The sequence below is a fragment of the Eschrichtius robustus genome, chromosome 1 (assembly GCF_028021215.1).
Source record: "Eschrichtius robustus isolate mEscRob2 chromosome 1, mEscRob2.pri, whole genome shotgun sequence".
NCBI lineage: Eukaryota > Metazoa > Chordata > Mammalia > Artiodactyla > Eschrichtiidae > Eschrichtius > Eschrichtius robustus.
The window spans coordinates 161112671-161134892 of NC_090824.1; the positions used below are offsets into that span (position 1 = coordinate 161112671).

The window sequence follows — 22222 nt, forward strand, 5'->3', positions numbered from 1 at the left end:
TGCCTATTAGGTTCATTGCTATATCTCCAGTACCTATAACTGAGCCTGGCACATAAACACCTGTTGAATGAATAAAAGGAGGGAGGAAGGAAGGAAGGGCAGAAGGAAGGAAGGAAGGGAGGGAGGGAAGAAGGAAGAAAAGAGCTATTCTCCCTGGGGAGAAGGTGGTTCGCTGTTTCCAATATCTGCTCAAAGCCCATCTTGGGACCAGCTTTATTCCTTCATAAATTCAACAAAATCCTTAATAAGCACCTCATCCATGTCTGGCTGTGGGCTGAGTGTTGCTGAAACAGAAATGAATAATCAGTCCCTGTTTTCCAGGAGCACTCATCTTGGTAAAGAAGACTGTCTGATGGAGGAAGAGTCAAGTTCAAGGCCTTCCTTCTCCACTCATTTTCCTTGTGACTTAGAGGGCATCACCTCCCCTCTAGAGGGAGTTATCTCCTTAGGGGGACAATTGAAGGGCATAAGCTGATGTAAAACTCTTAAAGTCAAGGGCACCTGATAAATCTGAATGCCAGGATCACTCAGGGGAACATGATTCTCTTTCTGGACCAGTAAGGGGATGACTCTATTGGTGCCCAGAGGGAGGGCCACTTGGGTAACTGCACTAAGACCCAGGATATTTTTGACAACTGGCAAATTCCAAAGTAGTGAAGCACGCATCAGCATTAACCAGTTTTCAGAAAAAGGTGAGGCCCTTGGAGGGGAGGAATCAGTGCTTTCTAGCCAACAGGACAGCAAACACCCCTGTGTGATATCCTCTTAGTCTAAAAGTGCCCATGACTTTGCTCTGCACACCACACTCTTTCAGCAAAGGAGACAAGAACTAACCTTCATCAAGCCATCTGCCTCTCACAGCTGCACTCAGAGTCAGCCAGTCTCTCATCATCATGCACAAGAGGGACCCCCTCCTACGTTTGGAGGAGTCAAGTCATGTGCTCAAGGTCCCTCGGCTGGTATGTGACAAAGCAGGGCTTCAAAGCTTAGCCTGTTGGACTCCAAAATTCATGCACTTTCCCCGCCGTCTATCACGTGCAAGGCATAGCTAGATGGGAGATTCTAGGAGAAGTAAGCAGGATCCCTGAACTTTGGAAGCTCGTGGAGGGAAAGACTAGGGGAAGAGTTAGAGGGATGAGGTACGCTGGACTGTGAAAACAGGAAAGAAAGCTTGTGCTACCACAGGAGCACCAGGAAATAAAGCTGGAAGGGCAAGTGGAAGCCAGATGTTGGAGGACATTCACTGCCGCATCAGGAAGCTTGAAATGCATCCAGGAGGCAGTGGGAACCACCGAGGCCCTTGTAGTTGGAGAATGAAGTGAACAAAACTGTAAGAAGAGTAATCCAGCAATGCTGAACAGGATCAACCAGAGAGGAGGAGAGCCGGAGACTGGGACCCCGGTTAGGATGTCTGATAAACACAGGGTCACCGTGTACAGTGCTGAAGTTCGTGCATGTCTCAATGCACCCAGCCAAAGGGATGAATGGGGGATGAAATCCAGCCTGCATACCCTTGACCAGACCCGGTACCTGGCATGGGGCTCTATCTACCCAGAAGAGGCATCTTTTCTCATTCACATATAGGTACCATGTAGGCTGGCAGGCTCCAGGTCAATGTTCTCAAACTTTTTGGTCTCAGCACTCCTTTTCACTCTTAAAGATGACTGAGGGTCTCAAAGAACTTTTAGGTGGATTATATCTATCACGATTTACCATATTAGAAATTAAAACTGAGAAAATTTTAAAACACAAGAATGCATTAGCACAAACTCCATCAGGCATCAGAGGAATGATGTTAACATATGTCACGTGGCCTCTGGAAAACTCCACTGCACATGGGAATGAAAAAGGCAAGTAACGTCTCAGAGTTATTATGAAAACAGATTTAACCTCTTGGTCTCCCTGTAAGGGTCTTGGGGATCCCCATGGGACCCTGGACCACCGTGAGAGAACGGCTGCCTAGTTACTGAGAGCCTGGAGTAGAGAGGTAAAAATTGGGGAGAGGGCAGGGGAAGATGGAGCAAACATCATAAAGGAAGACAAGGTGGTATTTGGTGCTTCCTTGGAGGTAGAAGAAAAGGAAAGAGTAAAAGATGACCCCAAGGTTTTAAGCTCCAGGGGACAGGAAGTCAATGAAAGACAGAAGCATCTTTGGTTGAAAACAGAAGAGAAAAACCAGTGGAAAGGAAGAGGGGAAACATGTTAGCTATCAGGTCAGGGCAGGGCTGGGGGTGAGGAGGGGAAGGTAAGGTCCTAGAGCAGGAAAGTGACGGATGAGGTCCAGGACCCTTGGAGGGGTTTGCCCTGGGGTCAAGGCAGATGCTTCTGCAGCTGAGAAATGAGGGAGAGGAGAGAGAAAAGGTAGACAGGAGAAAATGAGAGGGAAGTCATAAAAATAATTGGATAATAACGTTTGCATTGCATTTACTCTGTGCCCAGCACTATGCTGAAGGCCTTACATGCCTCACCCCCTCTGACCCTCACAACAAGGAGGAAGCAGGGGAAGGGAACGTCTGAGGGCTTCCTTAGGAAACACAGGAGGTCAAATTCCCTGCCCGGAGTTTCTGGGGAAAGGGAGTTGTAGCAGTGGTTGGGAGTCACGTGGGAGGGGCTGTGAGGAGAGGCCTGGCAGCCCTGCTGGAAGGATACTAAGGGTCCAGATGCCGGAACACATGCAAACTGAACCAGGTCAGCCTGATTTTTCCCAGTTGCTTACTTGACAAGATGTGGTCATTCATTATTAAGTAGCTGTAAAAATACAAATTACCCACCTGGGTGGAAAATACTAGACAAGTGAGAGTCTTGGCCAGGCTGCTTCAAGCCACATGTGCTTTATTCAGTTCTGCCTCTTGTCTGAGCCCTGCACTACTACATATCCCAGCATCTCAGGGGTCCCCCAGAAAGGTGGACGGTGCCACAGCGTCCTGAGGCTGGCAGGGGAATCCAGTGAGATATGTGGGGTGCGTCTTAGACCCTGCCAGGCATGGGTATGCTAAAAGCTTTTTTGTTTCCCTCCGTCATTTTCCTCCAGAAGGCATGCACCATGAGATCTGGTCCTTTTCTCCAACCCAGAGTCTCCTGGAAACTGCAGAAGAACTTTGAGTTCTTCCCCCCATCCCTCTGGACTCTCCTCCTGGACAGCAAGACACACACGGCAGAAAGCATTTTCAGTCTCAGAACAGATGCCCTGGGCATCTCACTGAGCAAATCCACTCTCGTCTTCATATCCTGACAAGAGGGGTCAAACAGTGAGGTGGACCAGGAGCAAAGAAGGGCAAGTCCTGGGTCTAAACGATGCTGTCCATTCTCCCATCAAATCAGGCCTGGAGCAGAGGGGCCTTCAGCCAGGGCTTCAGGGACAGACTCAAGGAGCCGAAAGCAAGCCTTCCCCTGCTCCATCAATAATGCAGGCGGCCCCATGAATAATACAGCAGCAGCTGCTTCACGGCAAAGATTACCAACACCCAGCCCTTTCCCCAAGATGGCCCAGGGCCTAATCGTAGGGCCCTTGGGGCTTCCCACAGATTAACTCAGCCCCATCCGAGTTTGCGCACAAAGACACTTTGCTGAACAGCCAAGGCCAAGACTGAGTGTTTAAAAAACACTGATTCCCCGCTAGTCATCACTCCGGTTTTTTTCCCTCCGCAGCATCAGTGCTGCCAGGTAGCGAAATATGGGGAAGGGACCCAAATCTGTTGTCACAGAAGAAAACATGCCCAAAGGGCACCCTGGAGATGCCAACAGTCCTGTGGTTAAAAAAAATATCCAAACAAAAGATCTGAGTTGAGCCAGTTGTGTCACCTGGGGCAACTATAGTAGATTGAATAGTGTCTCCCCCGCCCCCCAAATTATGTCAAAGTCCTAAGCCCCAGTAGCTGTGAATGTGACCTTATTTGGAAATAGAGCCTTTGCAGATATAATCAAGTTAAGGATCATGGATGAGATCATTCTGGATTACGGTGGGCCCTAAATCCAATGACTGGTATCCGTATAAGAGAAAAGAGGGAAAGATTAAAGACGAAGAGACAGGGAAGATGGCCACGTGAAGATGGAGGCAGAGACCGGAGTGGTGCTGCCACAAGCCAAGGAACACCAGGAGCCACCAGAAGCTGGAAAAGGCAAGGAAGGATTCTCCCTAGAGCCTTGGAAGAGTGTATAGTCCCGCTGACACCTTGAATTTGGACTTCCGGCCTCCAGAAGAGTGAGAGAATCACTTTCTTTTGCTTGAAGCCTCCAGATTTGTTAAGGGGGAATATGTTAAGGCAGCCCTAGGAAATGAATACAGCAAGTATTCATTCAGCCTGAATTCTCCAAGGCTCTGTTTTAACGTCTGTAAAATGGGGGTAATTGTGCTCAATCTGCCTTCTTCACAGTTACTATGAGGATTAGTGATAATATATGTTAACGTGCTTTGTGAAATAAAAGGGGCTATAAAGAGGCCCAAAACTATTATTATAATAACAGTATTGTTAACATGATTGTTGAGTGATTTTGAGAGCCGTGGCAAGTGGTCAGGGCCAGGACTGGGGGAAGGAAAGTGACAAGATCAGCACAAACCCATCCCCAAAACTGAGTTAATATTTTACCAAGTCGATTAAATCTGTAAATTATACCAGAGGTAATTATCACTTTGCTTTAAGAAAATGGAATATTCCAATCTATTTTAATCATGTCTGCTCCGTGCGTGCGGGGTATTAAGAGAAGCCTGTTGGAGATACACTAATGGTCCTTAGGGTATTTCTGGAGGGTTTCTGTGCTGTGAGTTTATATCCTTTGGTGCCTCTTGCCTTTGCCTAAATGGTATCACGGGATTCAGAATCCAAGCTTCTTTTCTTTCCAATTCATTCTTTACCTCTAAGTCAATCTCTTTGATTCTTGCTCAGCTTTCTGGACAGACTGTTCCCATCTTCTCAGTAAAGGGAAAACACCACCTTGCCATAACCAGAAGCTTCGGAGAGCACTGTGCAACACCAACTCAAATTTCTCCAAACCCGTGCCATTGAAAGAGTGCCGGCTACTCAGAAGCCAGTCTTGAAAGATGCTTCCGGTGCCATCAGTAAGAGAAAAACACAGCCTGGACAGGTGAGAGGCAGGCCAGGTGCCCGGCCAAGACCACACCCTTCATCTCACAAAAGTAAATGAGAAATGAGTGAAGGAAGTCTCTGGCACACGGCAAGGGCTCTGAGATGCTAACTTGTTTGGATTTTTTCCCCCCTTTGATTCCACTGATGGGAGCCGCCATCTTGAGTGTGGCTTCTGGAAGGGGACACAAAGCATGAGGGCTATGGTGCTGAGTTGGGTAAGGAAAGAGCTGGTCTTTGAAAACAATAGACCTGGATGGTGGCAATGCTAATAATCACAATACTAATTCCCATTTACTTGCCATGTGATGTTGGACCAGTTATTTCACTTGGCCAAGCCTCCAATCCCTCATTTGTCAAACTGGGTTTAAGCATATCTCCTCTGTGGGATTGTTCCAGGGCTGAGACAGGACCTTGTATATATTAGATACTCAATACACACCTCTTTTTTCTCCTTCTCTGCTACTGGAAAAGTTGTAGACACTCAGCCCTTCTGATGGGGAATCCCAACAGCACTGGTTCTTCTACCAAGGCTCAGAGGAGGGGCTGCTTGGGGCAGGCAGAGATCCTCAGTGATGGAATAAAACATGCTAAGAAATTGTTGAATGCCCTAGCTTGCTCCTTCTGTTCCTGCAGAAGGTCGCTCGAAGCCTCACACTTCTGCCCTTGTGATCTTCTGGCTGCCACAGCTCACAGAGCCATCTCCTTCTGGCCTCTCTCCTCTAGGACCAAAATTCTTTCTTCCTGGAAATACCCGACCCATGCCCACACCCCAGCCCACAGGCTCCACTGGGCAGACCCTGGCAGTCTAGATGGCTCGTGGCAGATGGCACCATGTGGACTAATCAGGAAGTCAGACAAGAAAATATGACCCACTCTTCCATTTGCCAGGAACTGGGATTGTTTGGATTTTAATCACAGCCACAGCTAAGAGCCAACACGCGGCCCCTCCAGCCAAAAGATAAATTATCCACTCTCAACATTCAATTCTTCCTCAAAATAATAGACCCCTACCAGGGTGACTGCTCCTTAGAGGGGGGGCTTCTTTATTTTCCAACATAATTTTTTACTTATTTAACAATATGACAGAAATAAAATACTCCGTGGACATGGTGGCTCTCACGCACTGACTCACCCTGGAGGGAACGTCTTCATTCCCCCATAAGTCACATCCAGCTCACTGGTGTATTGATTCCCAGGCAAAGATGAATGCAGAATCCCATGATCCTCTGGGAGAAATCTGACATTTTCTTTAAATATATATCCATGGAACAACTGTTTCTAAAACTCCACGGAACAGGTCACCGGGGCAGCACACCATCGATTTCGCAGCCAGTGATTTTTTTTAGAAGGAGCACTGAACATTTTCGCAATAATTCAGCCAACAGTAGACCCAGATGTCCCCTGGAGAGATGCTATCCCTGGCCTCCCACAGATGAAAGGGCAGGGGTCCCAGGAGAACTGGATGAAAGACTCCAATTAGCTCCTTTAGGGCAGGGTCCCTGGTCAGTTTTAGAGCAATGTAAGGAAAAACTGCAATTGTGCATTTTTATAGAAAATTACCGTAGAACAGATCCTTGGATTGAAAACAGATTGAGAAAGTTGGGAGACGGCGAAGCATAGTGGTCAAGATCTTCAGTCCACGTGCTACCATTTCGTTAATGGGTGACCTTAACCAAGATACTAAACCTTGCTAAGTACCCCAGTGTCCCCAAATTTGAAGTGACAGTAGCCATTCCGACCTGACAGCATTGCTGTAAGGATTAAATAACTTTCATAACTCGATAGATTACTTGGCACACTGCCTGGCCCAGAGTAAGATCTCAGAAGTCAGTGTTAGTGGTGATCAAAGCAGTCATGTTAATTTACCTCTAACGTCTTGTCCACCTACAAAGAAGGGAATGAACACAATGCATCAAGTGTAACAGTTTGACATTGAGATGTCTGTGACATTGTCCAGTTTCCCAGTGTTTTATAAAAAAATAAGTACATATGTACCTTTTTCCAAGCTCAGGTAGGAGTTTTTATTGGAGTACAGCTGGATGGCAGCCATATATGACTAAAGAACTCTGACCACTAGAGCTATTGTGCTCATAGCAGAGGAGAAGCCTGGTGGGAGGCGCAAAATCCTAAAGCAGGAAAGCAACCCACAACAGTCTTGTCCTAAACTCTCCAACACTGTCAGAGACCATCTCTGTACTTCCCATCCCTGGAATGGCATTTTTAAGCATCATGTAGGCACTTGGGTCCATGAGGATGAGTAGGGTATGTACAAGACTGTCATGGAGATGTAAATATTCCCCTTCCTGACCAACTGGGTCAGAAAAGGTAAGGTTATGATGCATCCTTGAACTCAGGTCTTACCAGGTGGAGGGAGAACAAGTTGAAAGGCCAACAGCATGGGCGGGGATCCAAGGCCATTCACTGCCTCTTGGTAAAGGATAGAAGGCAATCTGCATTCAGTGAATTTGGACCTGAGTCTTCAACTAAAAGGGAAGACACATGAGCAGTGTCTCTGGAACCCTGACTCCCTAACTCCATCCATGCCTCAATTCCTTTTCAATTTATTCCTTGATTTGTCCCCTCAACATAATATGCCATCCTTCATGCACAGAGATGACCCTGATGACTCACACATCAACATGACTTATTTTTTCCAGCAGTGGTCACGAGTTTTCATTCATCCATCCAATGTGTGTTTGTGCAAAATGGCTGGCTGGGGTAGGAGTACATTGACCAGCCTCAGAATGCAGCAAATCTAAGCAGTCCACAAGCAGATTGAATAAATATATGGGCTTAGTCCCTCCAGGATGCCCATACTCAAGCCAAACAGGCTGACAGAAGATCACGAGAAGTGGAAAATACATGCAATCTGAAATCAAAGGCCTGGGTTCAAGTCCTGGTTCTGCCAATCCCTAGCAATGTGATCTTGGTTGTGTTTCACATGTCTTTCTGGAGCTCAGAACCCTCACCTTAAAGTGTAGAGATACCTTTTATATGGGAGGTATAATAATACCTACCTCCCATGACATATGATGATAAATCAAAGGTCATGTAAATGAAAGCACACCTAATAATCTATTTATATATTGCAAATGTTATTATAAATTGATAAATTATCTTTATTATTATAAATATATATAAATATAAACGTTATTACTAATTACCAACAGATCACAAAACTAGGTCCTGCTAAGAGATGAGATTCCTATCTTCTGAAATGTATTGCGCCCAGAAGGAGCATCAGAAATCAAGGGATGGGGTGGCTCACTCTCACTGAACATGGTACACCCACATCATCCAACCCAAGGAGCCCCTTCAGGTGTACTCCCAGCTTCAGGTGGCTCCACCCAACCTTTGACCACCACTCCACCAAATTGGATAGTCTTCAAAACTGAACTTACAATTCCCAAAGACTCAGCGTCTGGAAGAGCTGCCACGAGAGTGTGGTGAGCCGGTTACTCGACAGGTTTCTGCAAGATTGACAAACAAAGAGGAAATTAAAGGACAATCTGGCATGTCATGCCTCCGTAGTAAGCGTGGTCATCTCATGCGAGCCTGGCTTTGTTGTTCTTCTCCACTGCTCCCTTCGGCTAACAGTACATCTGACAGTTAGTCAAGGCTACAGATCACGTCTGGAGAGGATGCTGAGACCTTTTAAAAGGCAAGGTTTTACAAATCAAATGAAATAAATAAATAAATAAAAATTTCTTGGTCATTCGCCGATATGCTCTCACCACAGTACAATTTCAGAGAGCCTTTTTAAACCCACCCTCCTACAGGAGGACAGAGAACTCTCAGAGTATAAGGTATACAAACCAGCAAGCATTCTTTTTTTTTTTATTTAAGTAGAGTTGTTTTACAATGTTGTGTTAATTTCTGCTGTACAGCAAAGTGATTCAGTTATACATATATATATATATACTTCTTCATATTCTTCTCCATTATGGTTTATTATAGGATACTGAATATAGTTCCCTGTGCTATACAGTAGGACCTTGTTGCTTATCTATTTTATATATAGTAGTTTGTATCTGCTAACCCCAAGCTCTTAATTTATCCCTCCCCTTTTTTTTTAGTTACTGAGGTATAACTGACTTACCAAAAAAGCTGTACGTATTTAATGTATATGTATTGATGAGTTTGAAGATAATATACATCCATGAAATGATCACCATAAACAGTGCCATAAACTTAACTGGCATCTCTAAAAGTTTCTTCCCTCTCTATTTTTTTTTTTTTTTTTGGTGATAATATTTAATGGAAGACGTACCCTCTTCCCAAATTTTTAAGTGTACAATCCAGTATTGTTAACTATGCACTATTCTGTACTAGAGATATCTAGGACTTCTTCACCTTGCATAAGTGAAACTATTGTGCCCTGTTACCAACAAACATTCTTTTTTTTTCAATAGAGTTATTTATTTTTGGCTGTGTTGGGTCTTCATTGCTGCACATGGGCTTTCCATAGTAGTGGCGAGCAGGGGCTACTCTTCGTTGCAGTGCGTGGGCTTCTCATTGTGGTGGCTTCTCTTGTTGCGGAGCATGGGCTCTAGGCGTGCAGGCTTCAGTAGTTATGGTACGCAGGCTCAGTAGTTGTGGCACGCAGGCTCAGTAGTTGTGGCGCACGGGCTTCGTTGCTCTGCAGCATGTGGGATCTTCCCAGACCAGGGCTCAAACCCATGTCCCCTGCATTGGCAGGCGGGTTCTTAACCACTGAGCCACCACGGAAGCCCTCAACAAACATTCTTAACATTCACACAAGTTGAAAATACTCTGCAGGTCACCTACAATTCCTTCAAGCCAGTCCCTCCCTCAGCAATCCTGTCCATCAATGATCAAGACATCAGCCTTTTTGTTCACACTTCTGTTCTCCTCCTAATGGCTATTTTTTTTTTTTTCATTAGGATGTAGAGGGGAAAGGAGGAGTCATTAGTCTTCTGAATAAAAGAAGAAACACACCCACGATTATTACTTTGCCAGGCTCAACAAACAACATTTGATGTGGTAACAGCCCTTCAAGGCAGCCGTTGGAGACGGCTAGAGCTGAAGTGGCACCCCAGGAACCATGTACTTATCTAGTGATGAGAAAGGAGAGCGGTAAGAATTGCACCTAGGTAAATACCTATCCACATGCACACACGTGTGTATAAGCACGTGCATATTTATGTCCATTAAACATGTAGGTAATAAATACAAACACAGACTCCTGCTTAAACACATATGCATATGCTTACAGGTGCACCTATATTTAGAGGACTTCTATAACAGATATTTGTTGAGAGCCAAATATAGGCTACACTAAGGAATGAGGGGGCGGATGACAGATAAGGTCCCTCTGGAGCTTATGTTCACGTTACAAATGAATAAGCAAGAGAAGTGTAGTTTGTGATGAGCAGAAGGAAGGGAATAAGCAAAGTGGGGCAAGTAACCGATGTGGGAGAGAGACGGGGCTACGTCAGAAGATGCTTCCAGAAATGCCCTCTGAGAAGGGGATGTCGGAGCTGAGAAGAGGAGCGAGAGTGAGCCTAGCGCCAGGGAAGGTGTGTTCCAGGCAGTGGGAGCAGCAAGTGCAAAGGCCTGAGAGGGACTAGGGGGCCAGAAAAGGGGCCAGTGAGGAAGGAAGTAGAAGAGTGGTCTAGGATAAGCAGGAGAGGGGACCCGCCACACCCACCTTGCTGGCCAAGGTAAGCCACACGGATTTTACTTTAAGGAACAACGGGATGGCACTGGCTGGGTTTAAGTAGGGACGTGGCATCATCTAATTGCCATTTTTTAAAATAGGAACCCAAGACTGGAAGTCATCAGAGCAATTAGGAGCTGCTGCAGTATTCCAGGCAAAAAGAGAGAGTAGAGACAATTAAGCTGATGGAATTCAAGCTAGGTGGTGGAGGGAGAGCTGCCAGAACTTCCTATGGGATTGGATCGGGCAGAGGAGGAAGACCTGAGCAACCAGGAGAGTGGTGATGTCATTTAGTGAGCCAAGGAAGGCTGCAAAGGAGTCCCAGCTGCAGAGCGGCGTGGGGATCAAGAGCCTCCCCCTTGCAGACACTAAGTTTGAGATGGCTGTTAGACGTCCAAAAAAGAGAGATGAGATAGCTTGTTGGATGCCCGGGTCTGGAGCTCCGGGGAGAAGTTCAGGCTGGGTGAGGTACAGAGAGTAGACACAGATCATTAGCGGAGCAGATATTCAAACACAAGGACAAGCTAAGGGATAGGGCTTCCCCTTCTCATTTGAGGCAGCTCTGCCTTTGGTGACAGCCCATGACTGTGTGGGGGAGGAAGACCCCATTCTTGGGGTGCAGGGGACTGGGGCGAAGGGAAGGTGTCCAGTAAGTATCACCCAAGTTTACCGTCCCACTCTCTCCCAGCCCCCAGCACTCTCTCCTTTCAGAGTCCTTAAGCCCACAGCCCTTGCTAGGAGAGCCTCCCATAGCCCCATACTGTCACCCACTTCCTCTCTGCAGGACTGTAGAGCACTGGTGCGTGTGAAAACACAGGCTCTCACTAAAAGCCTATAAACCTCAACCCATCCACATGCTCAGCTTCACAAAGCCCCTAACCATGGCACACCTTACTCCTACAAACGGCCTCCTTCCCCCACTGATCGGAAGGAAAAGGGTGACAGAAGAACTGCATGGTGGCCACTCGAGGACACAGGCACCCAGCTCCCTGCAGAACAACTCCTGCTTGGGAGGGAGGAGCAGGGGATCAGACACGTATGCCCATCAAAGGCGCTGACCTTACACCAGGAGCTGGAACTCGGGGTCAAGGATAACAGGCTTCACAGCACCACTCTATGTGTCTCCATTACCATGAGCCGCTATGATGTTTCAATAAAGGTGAGTGCCTCGTCCAGACAGAAGTCTTCTGTTTTGTTTTGCTTTTCTTGGTTTACTATCTACGCACAACAGCATCAGTGGCAGCAGAAGTTAGACAAGGCCCAGGGGCCTTGACCTCTCTGCCCGACTCCAGCGCAGCCTGGAACAAAGGCCCCGGTTCTAAAGCTGAGCAGCAGCTCCTGTGAGAGGCGCCGCCAGGAACACCAGACGCACTGAGCCCTGGGAAACACGCCCCGCCCCCGGCCCCGCCCCCGGCAGGAAGGAGGAGGCGGGGACGCAGGAGCGGTCCAGGGGAAGTGGAAACCTTGCCCATCTCCGAGGGAGGAGCCACCCAGGGGTGTGCCAGTAGTTCTTGGGGGGCCCGAGGCAGGGAGCAGGTTGCCAGCAATGTCCTTTCACAAAGGTCATGTTTTGCTACATTAGGCAGAAATGTCAAGAGAAAATTGGATTCTGAAAGAAAGAAAATAACAGGCATTCTGGGCAAATAAAGAATAAGAAATAGCATTATCTCCTTATTACAAGTTAGAGGGGAGAGGGGGCCTGGGACACCTGGTAAGGGGGAGGTGGGCTCCGGCTCTCGCAGGGGTGTCTCATCTGCAGCTTCTCCCCACCCTCCCCCCACCCACCAAGCCCCACCTGGAGGAGAAAGGGCCCCTCCGGATTCCTCCAGTTCTTTGGCCAGATGGAGCGGCCACAGCAACACTCGTGGGCTCTGTCCACGACTGCCCTCTCCCCTCCCTCCTCCCTGACGGTCCCCGTGGTGCACAGACCACCTTCTCCTTCTGCAGTCCGGATACTCTCCTTCTCTCACCCCCTCCTGCCCCCCTGCACCATCTCACAATCAACAGCTGCCATTCACCAAGGGCTTACTAAGCACCAGCTACTGTGTTACCCACTTCTGCATTCATGATCTCATTTACTTTTTACAGCAACTCTACAAGACGGGTATTGCTATTATCTCCATGCAACAGATGAGGAAACTGGGGCTCAGAGGTGGCCAATGAAAGTTGAACAGCTCTGAGTAGCCTTAACGTGAAGACTCCAACAACAGGCCACAAGAGGCATACCCAGGAACATTTGCAACCAACACACAGACATGTAAACGCCCAGGTACACATACACACAACCCAGTGTGTGTCCCCAGAGACAGAGACGCTGTGCTGCACAAGTCCCAGGAGGAGAGCAGTGCGCACAACCTGGGCAACTGTACGCAGCACCCTGCCAGAGACACACGATAGAAGCATCCAGCCACAGAGACAAACACACAAAAGACGAGAAAGGCAAACATACACCGCCAACAAGGCAATCAGGACACGCCTCTGGCCATCCTGCCTTCAGAGGCATTTATAAATGCTCATGTGCTGGGCAGATGGGAAAGACGAGGCAGGGGGCTTTAACCGACTTAACACCCACTCGGAACTTACTTCCCCTGATTTTCCTTCTAGCTGATGCCTCACTTGTGTTCACCTGTCATCAGTTATTGATGGGCCGTTACCCCCCTCACCAGACAAAGGTTTAATTAAGAACCATCCTGCCTCTGGGCCTCACCGCAGCCCTGAGCCTCCTCCCTTACAGATCCATTATTACTCGTCTCTGACTTGTGCTTGAGTCAATGGCCAGTTTCCAAGTCACCTGACCGTTGGAATTAATTTGGTGAGCAAGATTTTATGAGACGATGCATCAAATACTTCCCCAAAATCAAGCTCCATGACCTCGCCCCCATATCCCTCACCTGAGACTACCAAACAAAGCCATTAATTTTGTCCTGCGCTACTGGCTCATTCACAGCCCTGACTCTGGGGCCCAGAGTAATGAACCATGGCAATGCAGCTACTGGGTCCTCTGGAAACAGGGAACCAGACACACAGATGGCCAAACTCTGAACCTGAGGAGCAACAGGCTGAGATGGCCCCTCCTGCATTAGCCCTGTGGTGAACAAGGGAAACCTCAGGACGGGAAGCAGTCCCATGACTCTCCTAAAGGGGGTGCCCAACTGCAGCAGGATGGAGCCCCACAATTGGGGAGGATGTCACCCTCTACCCTGGGAACCCTACCGTCCAACAAGAGGGTCACTCGAGATGGACCCTGCAGCCAAGAGAAGCCGACCAGATGAATCCTTCTGTTCCCCCAAACACACTGCATCCTTTGGGGCTGAGAGTTGAGAAGGAGACACTGATTCCCATCCACAAAGTGATCCTGAAGAAGGTACCATGGATTTCCCAGATTAAGGGTGCGGCTGACTTTGGAAGTACCTCCTCTTGTACCAGCGGAGGCAGGCCCAGGGGCAGGCTGTGTCTTAGGACTTAAGTGTCTTAGGACACTGAGGAGTGTGTAAGGGATTGTTGGATGCAGGTGCCCCATCATTCCTGTGCTATTAAGCCAGGCTGCCCCACCGGCACCATTCAGTTGGGCATCTCCCCTGTCCACACCACAGACCTTTGCTGGGTTGGCCCCGCTCCCACTTCAGCTCCTGGACGTTCACTCCACCTCTGCATCTCCTTAGTCCCTCTCACTTGGGTTTTGTCTTCTGTTATGATGGGCTGGACTGTGTCTCCTCAAAATTCATATGTTGACGTCTGAACTCTCAGGACCCCAGAATGTGACTGTATTTGGAGACAGAGCCTTTAAAGAGGTAATTAAGGTTAAAGGAGGCCATTGAAATGAACCCTAGTCCGATATAACTGGTGTCCTTATAAGAAGAGATTAGGACACAGACATGCACAGAGGGAGATGATGTGAAGACATGAGGAAAAGTCAGCATCTCTAAGCCAAGGTAAGAGGCCTCAGAAGGAACCAACCCTGCTGACACCTTGATCTTGGACTTTCAGCCTCCAGAACTGTGAAGAAATAATTTCTGTTGTTTAAGCCACCCAGTCTGCAGTGTCTGTTACGGCAGCCCTAGCAAACTAGTATACCTGTCCTCAGCCCCTCTTTTGCCCCAAGGTCCTGACAGTTGGCTGCCCAACTGTGATTCCTGAAAGCCTCCAAAGTCATGATTTTCAGTCCCTCCCTCACTCTGCCTATGTCCCATCGCTCTAGGGAACCAGCTTCCCAATCAGGGTGCAGCCATGAAGATGCAACATGGCATCCGTCCACTCAGTCAGCTCCCCGCTGGGCATACGCAAGTCTCCTGCTGCAAAAGATGGTTATGAGAGAACACAGAGACCCAGGGGTGTGCTCAGCTGGCATCCTAATGGTGAATGGCGTGGTCGCTGACTTTTCCTAGAGGATTCACGCTGCTGCTTGCAGAAAGCGCTATTCTAAGCACCGTATGGGCTCAGAGCAGCAAGCATGGCTCCCCAGAGAACAACAAAGGTCCAACCCCTCCTGCTTTCACAAGCTCCAATGGGGGCTGCAGCTTGCTGGCTGCCAACATCATGATGTAAATCTGATTTCCTCCATCCACGAAGGCAGCATTAGAAAGATGCAGTTCTTCCTTCCTGAAGACCCAACACCTCCTCAGCTGTCTGTCTCTCCCCTTCTAACTTTCCCCATGAAATAACTCTCTCCTCGTTCTTCCTGAAGACGGCCAACTCCCTCCCCTGCCATGCCACGCCAAGATTCTCTTGAAATTTCTGAAGGATCTGGAAAAAAAAAGTCAAGAAAGGAGAATTCCTTCATGCAGCACTGACCCCACAGAGAGCTGCTAAAAAGGAACAAACCATGGAGACGGGGAAGGCTGACAGTCTCCTCCCCGCTTCTCCAAGAACCAGGGGACTTACACGTCAGGAACTTGAACTTGGGACTTTGCGCATATCAGCCCACACCGGAGATGCCTGCAGCCCCCCATGAGGAGCAGTTAGGGTGGCTGCAATCAACCTCCTCAGGTTGAACCAGTGGGAAGGAAGGAGGCTCCAGGCCATCTCTCCACCAAGGCCTGCTGCCCGCCCCCGAGGGGCCCCCCTGAGCCAACCCCTTAAAATCCAGCGCCTGTGACAAGGAAGCAGGTGCTGCTGCCCTGTGTCCCTCTTGGAGGCCAAGAAGTATTTTTCTACATCATTGACATATTTGCTTTTCCCTCAATTAAATTGCTGTAAGAGGGGGTGTGGGTTGAAGCCATCTGAGCCATTTTTATTCAGCTAAATTACACTGGATGGCTCATTTAATGAACTCTAATGAAGCCAAAATGCTTTCTCTAATCAAATCTCAAGTGACGTGACTGGTGTCTTGACCTTAGATCAGGAGGCTGCAGGCAGCTTTTCCACAAGGCCCTGGGCTGAGCTAAACCAGGGTTTCCCAGAGAATGCTCCTAGGAATCTGAGATCTGCCGTATATTAATGGGTATGACAAGGGAAAAAGTTTCATGTTGCTTGAAAAATGTGGTACTAAATAAAATTAAACAGGCTTATTTACTGCAGAACTTCTCAGAGCCTTTACTAAGTGAAGGATCTGACCCATTGAATCTCTCAAGCTTATTGGCTCACAGAACCTCCACCATGGAATTCTAGCAAAAATATCACCCCACATAATATACTTAGAGAAATGATCAGGGTGATGAGAAGTATATATTTGGTCCTTATCCACGGTTCATGGCTCACAGCTCCCAAAACCCTTGGAATTTCTTGAAGGATAAGAACAACAGGAGCACCTTTTCTTATAACACTCGGTGTCCTGTCCTCAGTTCCTAAAATTGCTTCAGAGGATAAAGTGACTTTCGGAAATCCCCTAAAGATGGGGGTCTGGTTGTCAGGGGAACCAACCATGAATAGAGGGTTGGGACCTTTCATTCCCACCCCTCGATTTACTTGGAGGGGAAAGGAAATCAATCACCAATGGACAATGATTTAATCAATTGTGCCTAGGCAATGAAGCCCCCATAAAGCCCCAAAAGGACAGGGGTTGGGGAACCAGAACGCTTCCCTTCGTGTCAGGCCCCAAACTCCACGGGCACAGAGGCTCTTTTGTTCAAGACCTCGCCCTTTGTATCTGTTCATCTGGTTGTTGATTTGTATCCTTTAATATCTTTGTAATACACCAGTAATCTAGTGAGTAAATGAGTTTCCTGAGTTCTGTGAGCCACTCTAGCAAATTGATCGAACCCAAGGAGGGGGTCATGGAACCCCTGATATATAGCTGGTTGGTCAGAAGCCCAGGTGACAACCTGAGCTGCGATTAGCACCTGTAGTAGAGGGTGGTCTTGTGGGACTGAGCCCTTAACCTGCGGAGTCTGATGCTATCTCTGGGTAGATAAGGTCAAAATTGAGTTGAATTGTGAGACACCCAGCTGGTGTCCCAGAACTGCTTGGTGGTGTGGGGGAAAAACTCATGTTGGAATTGTGTGCAGATTCATTAATCGTTGGGTGCCAAGGTCAGCAAGCTATGGCCTGTGGGCCAGCACTCTGTTTTAGTAAATACAGTTTTATTATAAGACAGCCACGTCCATTTATTCACACGTTGTCTAAATCTATGGCCCAGGTGGAATAACAGTCCTCCAAAATGTCCATGGCCTCATCCCTAGAATCTGTGAATATGTCAACTTCTATGGCAAAAGGGACTTTGCAGATGTGATTAACAGTATGGATCTTGAGATGAGAAAATCATCCTTAATTATCCTGTGGCCCCAAAGTAATCACAGGGGTCCTTAAACATGGAAAAGGGAGGCGGAGAGGTCAGAGAGAGACACAGAAGAAAGCACAGAGGCAAAGAGGGTCAAAAGCCAAGAAATGCACGTGACCTCTAGCAGCTGGAAGATGCGGTGCCACGGATTCTCCCCTGGAGCCTCCAGAAGAGAACCCAGCCCTAACAACACCTTGATTTTAGCCCAGTGAGACCCACGTGGGACCTCTAACCCACAGAGTGTAAGACACGCAATTTGTGTTCTTAAACCATAAAGTCTATGGTAATGTGTTACAGCAGCAGTAGAAAACAAATACAAGTCACTTATGCACTAAAGCAGCAGAGTTGAGCAGTTGTGACAGAGACCAAATGGCCCACAAAGCCTAAAATATTTAGTATGTGGCCCTTTACGAAAAGTATGCCAATCCCTGAGCTAGACCAGCACTCGCCAATAACGCAAGCCACACATACTTCTTAAAACTTTCTAGTAGCCACATTTTAGTAAGTGAAAAGAAAAAGGTGAAATTCGTTGTGTTCATATATTTTACTTAACCCAATCTATACAAAATACCGTCAGTTCATGTGATCAATATAAAAAACTACTAATGAGCTACTTCATATTCTTTTTTCTTTTTTGTATTGTGTCTTTGAAATCCATGTGTATTTGACATTCACAGAACTTCTTGGTTTGGACCGGCCACATATCAAGTGCTCCATAGCCATGGGTGGCCAAGCCTACTATATTGGAAGGTACAGGCCTAGAGCATCCATAAAAGCCAGGCATTGATGAGGTCCTCAGTGGAGAGGAGCAGCCAACAGGTGGAGAGCTATAACTGTAAGTTCACCAAGGTCATCAGGTGTCTCTTCCCCAGATGCCAGTCTGTCCCGCAATCAAGCAGTCACATAGCTTCTTGTACGGAAAGAAATGACTCCGGTTGTCCTCAAGTACACGGCAACATCCCTGAGTGACTACCAGTGTCCTCTCGGGCTGGAGAAGCTCAAGACAGGAAGGGAAAGAGGGGACAGGACTTGCCACGTGCTGGGGGGCAGGGGGGTGGAGAAGGACACATGGGAGACCAGACTTGGGCACAGATTACTGGACTGTTAGAATGTTTGGCCCACCTAATCAGGTCCAGACTCCACGTTGAAGTTCAAATCTTTTCAGACGATGACCTCAACCTCCTGTTCCCATATACTCTCTCACCACCCAAGTCCCTCCCCCATCCTTCATCCCCTCCCCATAACCAACCCTAAAGACCAACCACGAACAGAAGGGTATCACCCAGCGTGCTGCCTGTACCCTTGGAGCTTCCTGGCACTCCTCCCTCTCTCCTGGCACTGCCCCGTGCTTTGGACGCCTTTCGTGTTCTTGTTCCCCAGCTTCAGGTACATTTAAGTGGTTCTCTCTACGTATGGCCAGTGCCACGCACTCTGAAACCTTTCTTCCCTCCTCCTTCTCCCACTGCATTCTTCCTGGGCCTTGAGCACAGCCCACGTCTCAGACTGCCAGCTTTGAATGGCAGCTGTGCATGTGTCAGCCTCCCCCATCAGACTGCTTTTCTTGAAGGCAATCATTTCTTTTCAGTGTGATATCCTTGATAGCACCTGGAATCCAGTAAGTGAGTGCTCAGTAAATGTGCAGCAAGTTCACCTGAAAATTCCCACAAAACTTCTGCATCACATGGGTCTGGAGGCCAGTCCTATCACTGCCACTTCCATGCTCTGTGACCCTGGGTAAGTTCCTTAACCTCTCTGTGCCTCAGTCCTTGGAGTTGTGGTGAGGATTAAATGGGGTATGGCAAACGGGGTACAGAAAGCAGGTGGTACAAGGCCTGGCCCTCAATGAACACAATCTATCATCATTCATGGATGGCGTCTCTCCCCTTATCTGCTCATCTCCAGACACCAAAGCTGCAACAGGCCAAGCCCATTAAAACAAATACCAGAGGCCCAGGCAATGCCCCCTAATTCAACACTGACAAAATCTCAGTTCAACAAAATAATATGGAAACCCATTTTAATGAGAGAACAGGTAACAGGTAATCTCCTCCCCTGGAGACGTGCTGGTGTCTATGCCCCTGCCCATCACAGCCCACGCTTCACATGCTTGGGCAGAGCCCAAAGGCCCCACAGGTCCAGGGAAGAAGGAGCCCTCACCCCGAGGCCTGAGTGTCAGAGGTTTGGTCAGAGATCAACCTGCATCTGGGTATTCGCCAGGCCGCAAACCCCAGAAAAGGCCTTAAAGTTAACTTTGTTCCTTCACTCGCCTGCTTCATACCAGACCTTGAGTGTTATTGAGATTATTCTGGGGGTTTTGTTCCCTGGGAGTTTCTTTTCAGACAAATTAACTGAAAGCTAATTGCCCTGAAGCACACAAGCTGTCTCTGGAGCCCCGGAAGGGCACAGCCTGGCAGACGCGGGCGTTCCCAGCAGTGGCCACTCAGGGGCAGAGTGAGCCAGCCTGGCTCGGGGAGCCTACCGCCCCGGGAGAAGCTCTGGTACATGAAGGATGACGTGGTGATGGGACCAAAGCCTCACACTCATTTTTTACTCCAGAGCTGTCGTGACAAGAGGAAAACAAAGATGCAGAGACCATCTGTGAGAGCATCCGTGGGAAAATTGAGAAACCACAATGACAGTCTGCCGTCTGTATCCGCGGGTTCCGCATCCTCGAATTCAACTAACCGTGGATAGAATCCGCAGTTGGTTGAATCGGTGGATGCAGAACCCGCACATACGGAGGGCAGACAGTACTACGCCATTTCATATAAAGGACTTGAGCATCCTTGGATTTTGGTATCTGGCGGGAGTCCTGGAACCAATCCCCCCAGATGATACCAAAGGACGACCCTACTGACTAAAAGTGATGGGGGGACTATTGAGGGAAGAGGGAACCAGAGGTGAGCCTGGTGCAGGCCACACTCAGGCAACTGCCTAGGGTGCTGTCAGGACCGGGGAAACCTGAGTCCAGGGAAGGCAGGTGGGGAGGGAGACGGGCAGGAGTGCCATGCTGCTCTTCAAGATACAGAAAGCGTAATCCTGCTAATTACCTGTCTGCCAGGCCAGGCACCTGTCCTCATTCTGAGATCTACTCTTGGGATTCAAGGAAAATCTATGGCTCTCTTAAAAACGACAAAACTGTGAGCAGAAAGTTGCCTTGGGCCTTTTTATAAAGAAATCTGATTAGGCCGACATTGCATCCCAACCCTCCTTCAAGATGAGTGGTTGAAGAAACACAGGCCAAGTGTGGATTTAAGAACAGCATCACAGAGCGGTTTTCCAACTCTGGGTATCAGAATCACCCGGAGGCTTGTAAACCCAACTGCCAGGCTCCACCTCCCTCCAGAGTTTCTGATTCAGTAGGTCTGGCCTAGAATTTGCATTTCTAGGCAGTTCCCAGGGGATGCTGATGTTGTTGGTTTGGGAACCCTACTTCAAGAACCACAGATCTAGTGAAATCTAGTAAATGAGTTTACTTTGGTTCCTATCAAATCCTTCTGTCCTAAAAGGTTGCACGATCCTACATATATAAGAGAATAAAGCAGTCACGTGTCCAGATGTAAAGAGGCACTCTGTCAGGAGTTAAGGCATTCCTACAAGGGCTCCTGGGAACAAATGTCATTATTCATAGCTAGGAAGGGGACTTAGCAATCCCCGCCTGAAACTTGGTGGAGGATCGCCAATGGGAAGGTACCACCAGGAAGTCTGGAGAAGGGCTGTCACCACACTGGAAATTGACTAAAATGAACAAACTGGGCCCTGGCTGCCCAAAGTGCCTCCTGGATTTGCAGGATGAATCTGTCTGCTTCCCTCACCCCACCCCACCCGGCCCCTCCTCAGCAGGATTTCTGAGTGTAGGACTCGGGGTTACCACCTGGAGACTGTTTTAGGGAAACCCGTGGGGGGTCCCTCCAGGAAGGGGGCCCTTTGGAACTCTGCGTCTGGAGGGCCGGAGGATGAAGGAGGGTTAGGAATCTGAGAAAGGGAGAGGCAGCGAGGGAAGTCCAGGCTGCCGTGGGGGAAACGGACCTGTGGAAAGGGAGCAGCGGAAAAGCGAGGGAGATAGTAAGACCAGGGCTCCAAACCGATGAGTGTGATCAAAGGCTGGGGCCGGGGAGCCTGGCGAGTGGAGGGGTCACCCAGGCAAGGGCAGAGAGGGCGGTGCTGGGCATGGAGAAGGAGGAGGCACATGGCAACAGCGGGCCAGGACCACACTCTGGGAGAAACGATGGTGCCCGGCCCTCCCGACAAAGGCCACACTCCTGGCTGCCCAAGGAGGGGTCCCCGCGAGAAGCTTGGAGCACAGTGTCATCAGCTAGGGCCAAAAGGTTAACTGAGGCCACTCTCTGGAGCAGCCAGGGCGGAACACAGCCGACTTTGCTGACAGTGGCCTGAGGGCTTTGGGTGCCTTTGAAACAGAGCAGCTCAGGCCTCCCTGTCCCTCCCCTTTCTCAGACCAGAGTCTGCAGGGATAAAGAACCGTAGCTGGACGCTGCCTGCCTCCCTCCTGGCAGAGGCCAGGAGGACACATGAATGCCACTGGCGCTCGGGGCCTTCTCCTCTGCCCCGACTGGCCAGGAGGCTCAGACACGGAGATCATGTGAGGAACTGGGTAACAGATGAATTTTTAAGGAGTGCATAGGCTGCTGATCTAGTGCAGGAAGAGCCCGGTCAGGCTGTGTGATGGAGAACCTAATCACGCCCCAGCTGTACTGCTCTGCGAAGCCGCATCGTGCCGGGCAG

The 22222-nt window shown here is 48.6% G+C and overlaps 1 protein-coding gene across 2 annotated transcripts in view; it reads right to left on the reverse strand.

The window, feature by feature from the left end:
- NTRK3 (neurotrophic receptor tyrosine kinase 3) overlaps window positions 1–22222 on the reverse strand; it is a 281804-nt gene that overhangs the window by 159367 nt on the left and 100215 nt on the right. For both annotated transcript variants that reach the window (XM_068537616.1, XM_068537611.1), the window contains exon 4: window positions 8486–8554. In XM_068537616.1, coding sequence (XP_068393717.1) covers window positions 8486–8554 — 69 coding nt within the window. The remainder of the gene's footprint in view (window positions 1–8485; window positions 8555–22222) is intronic.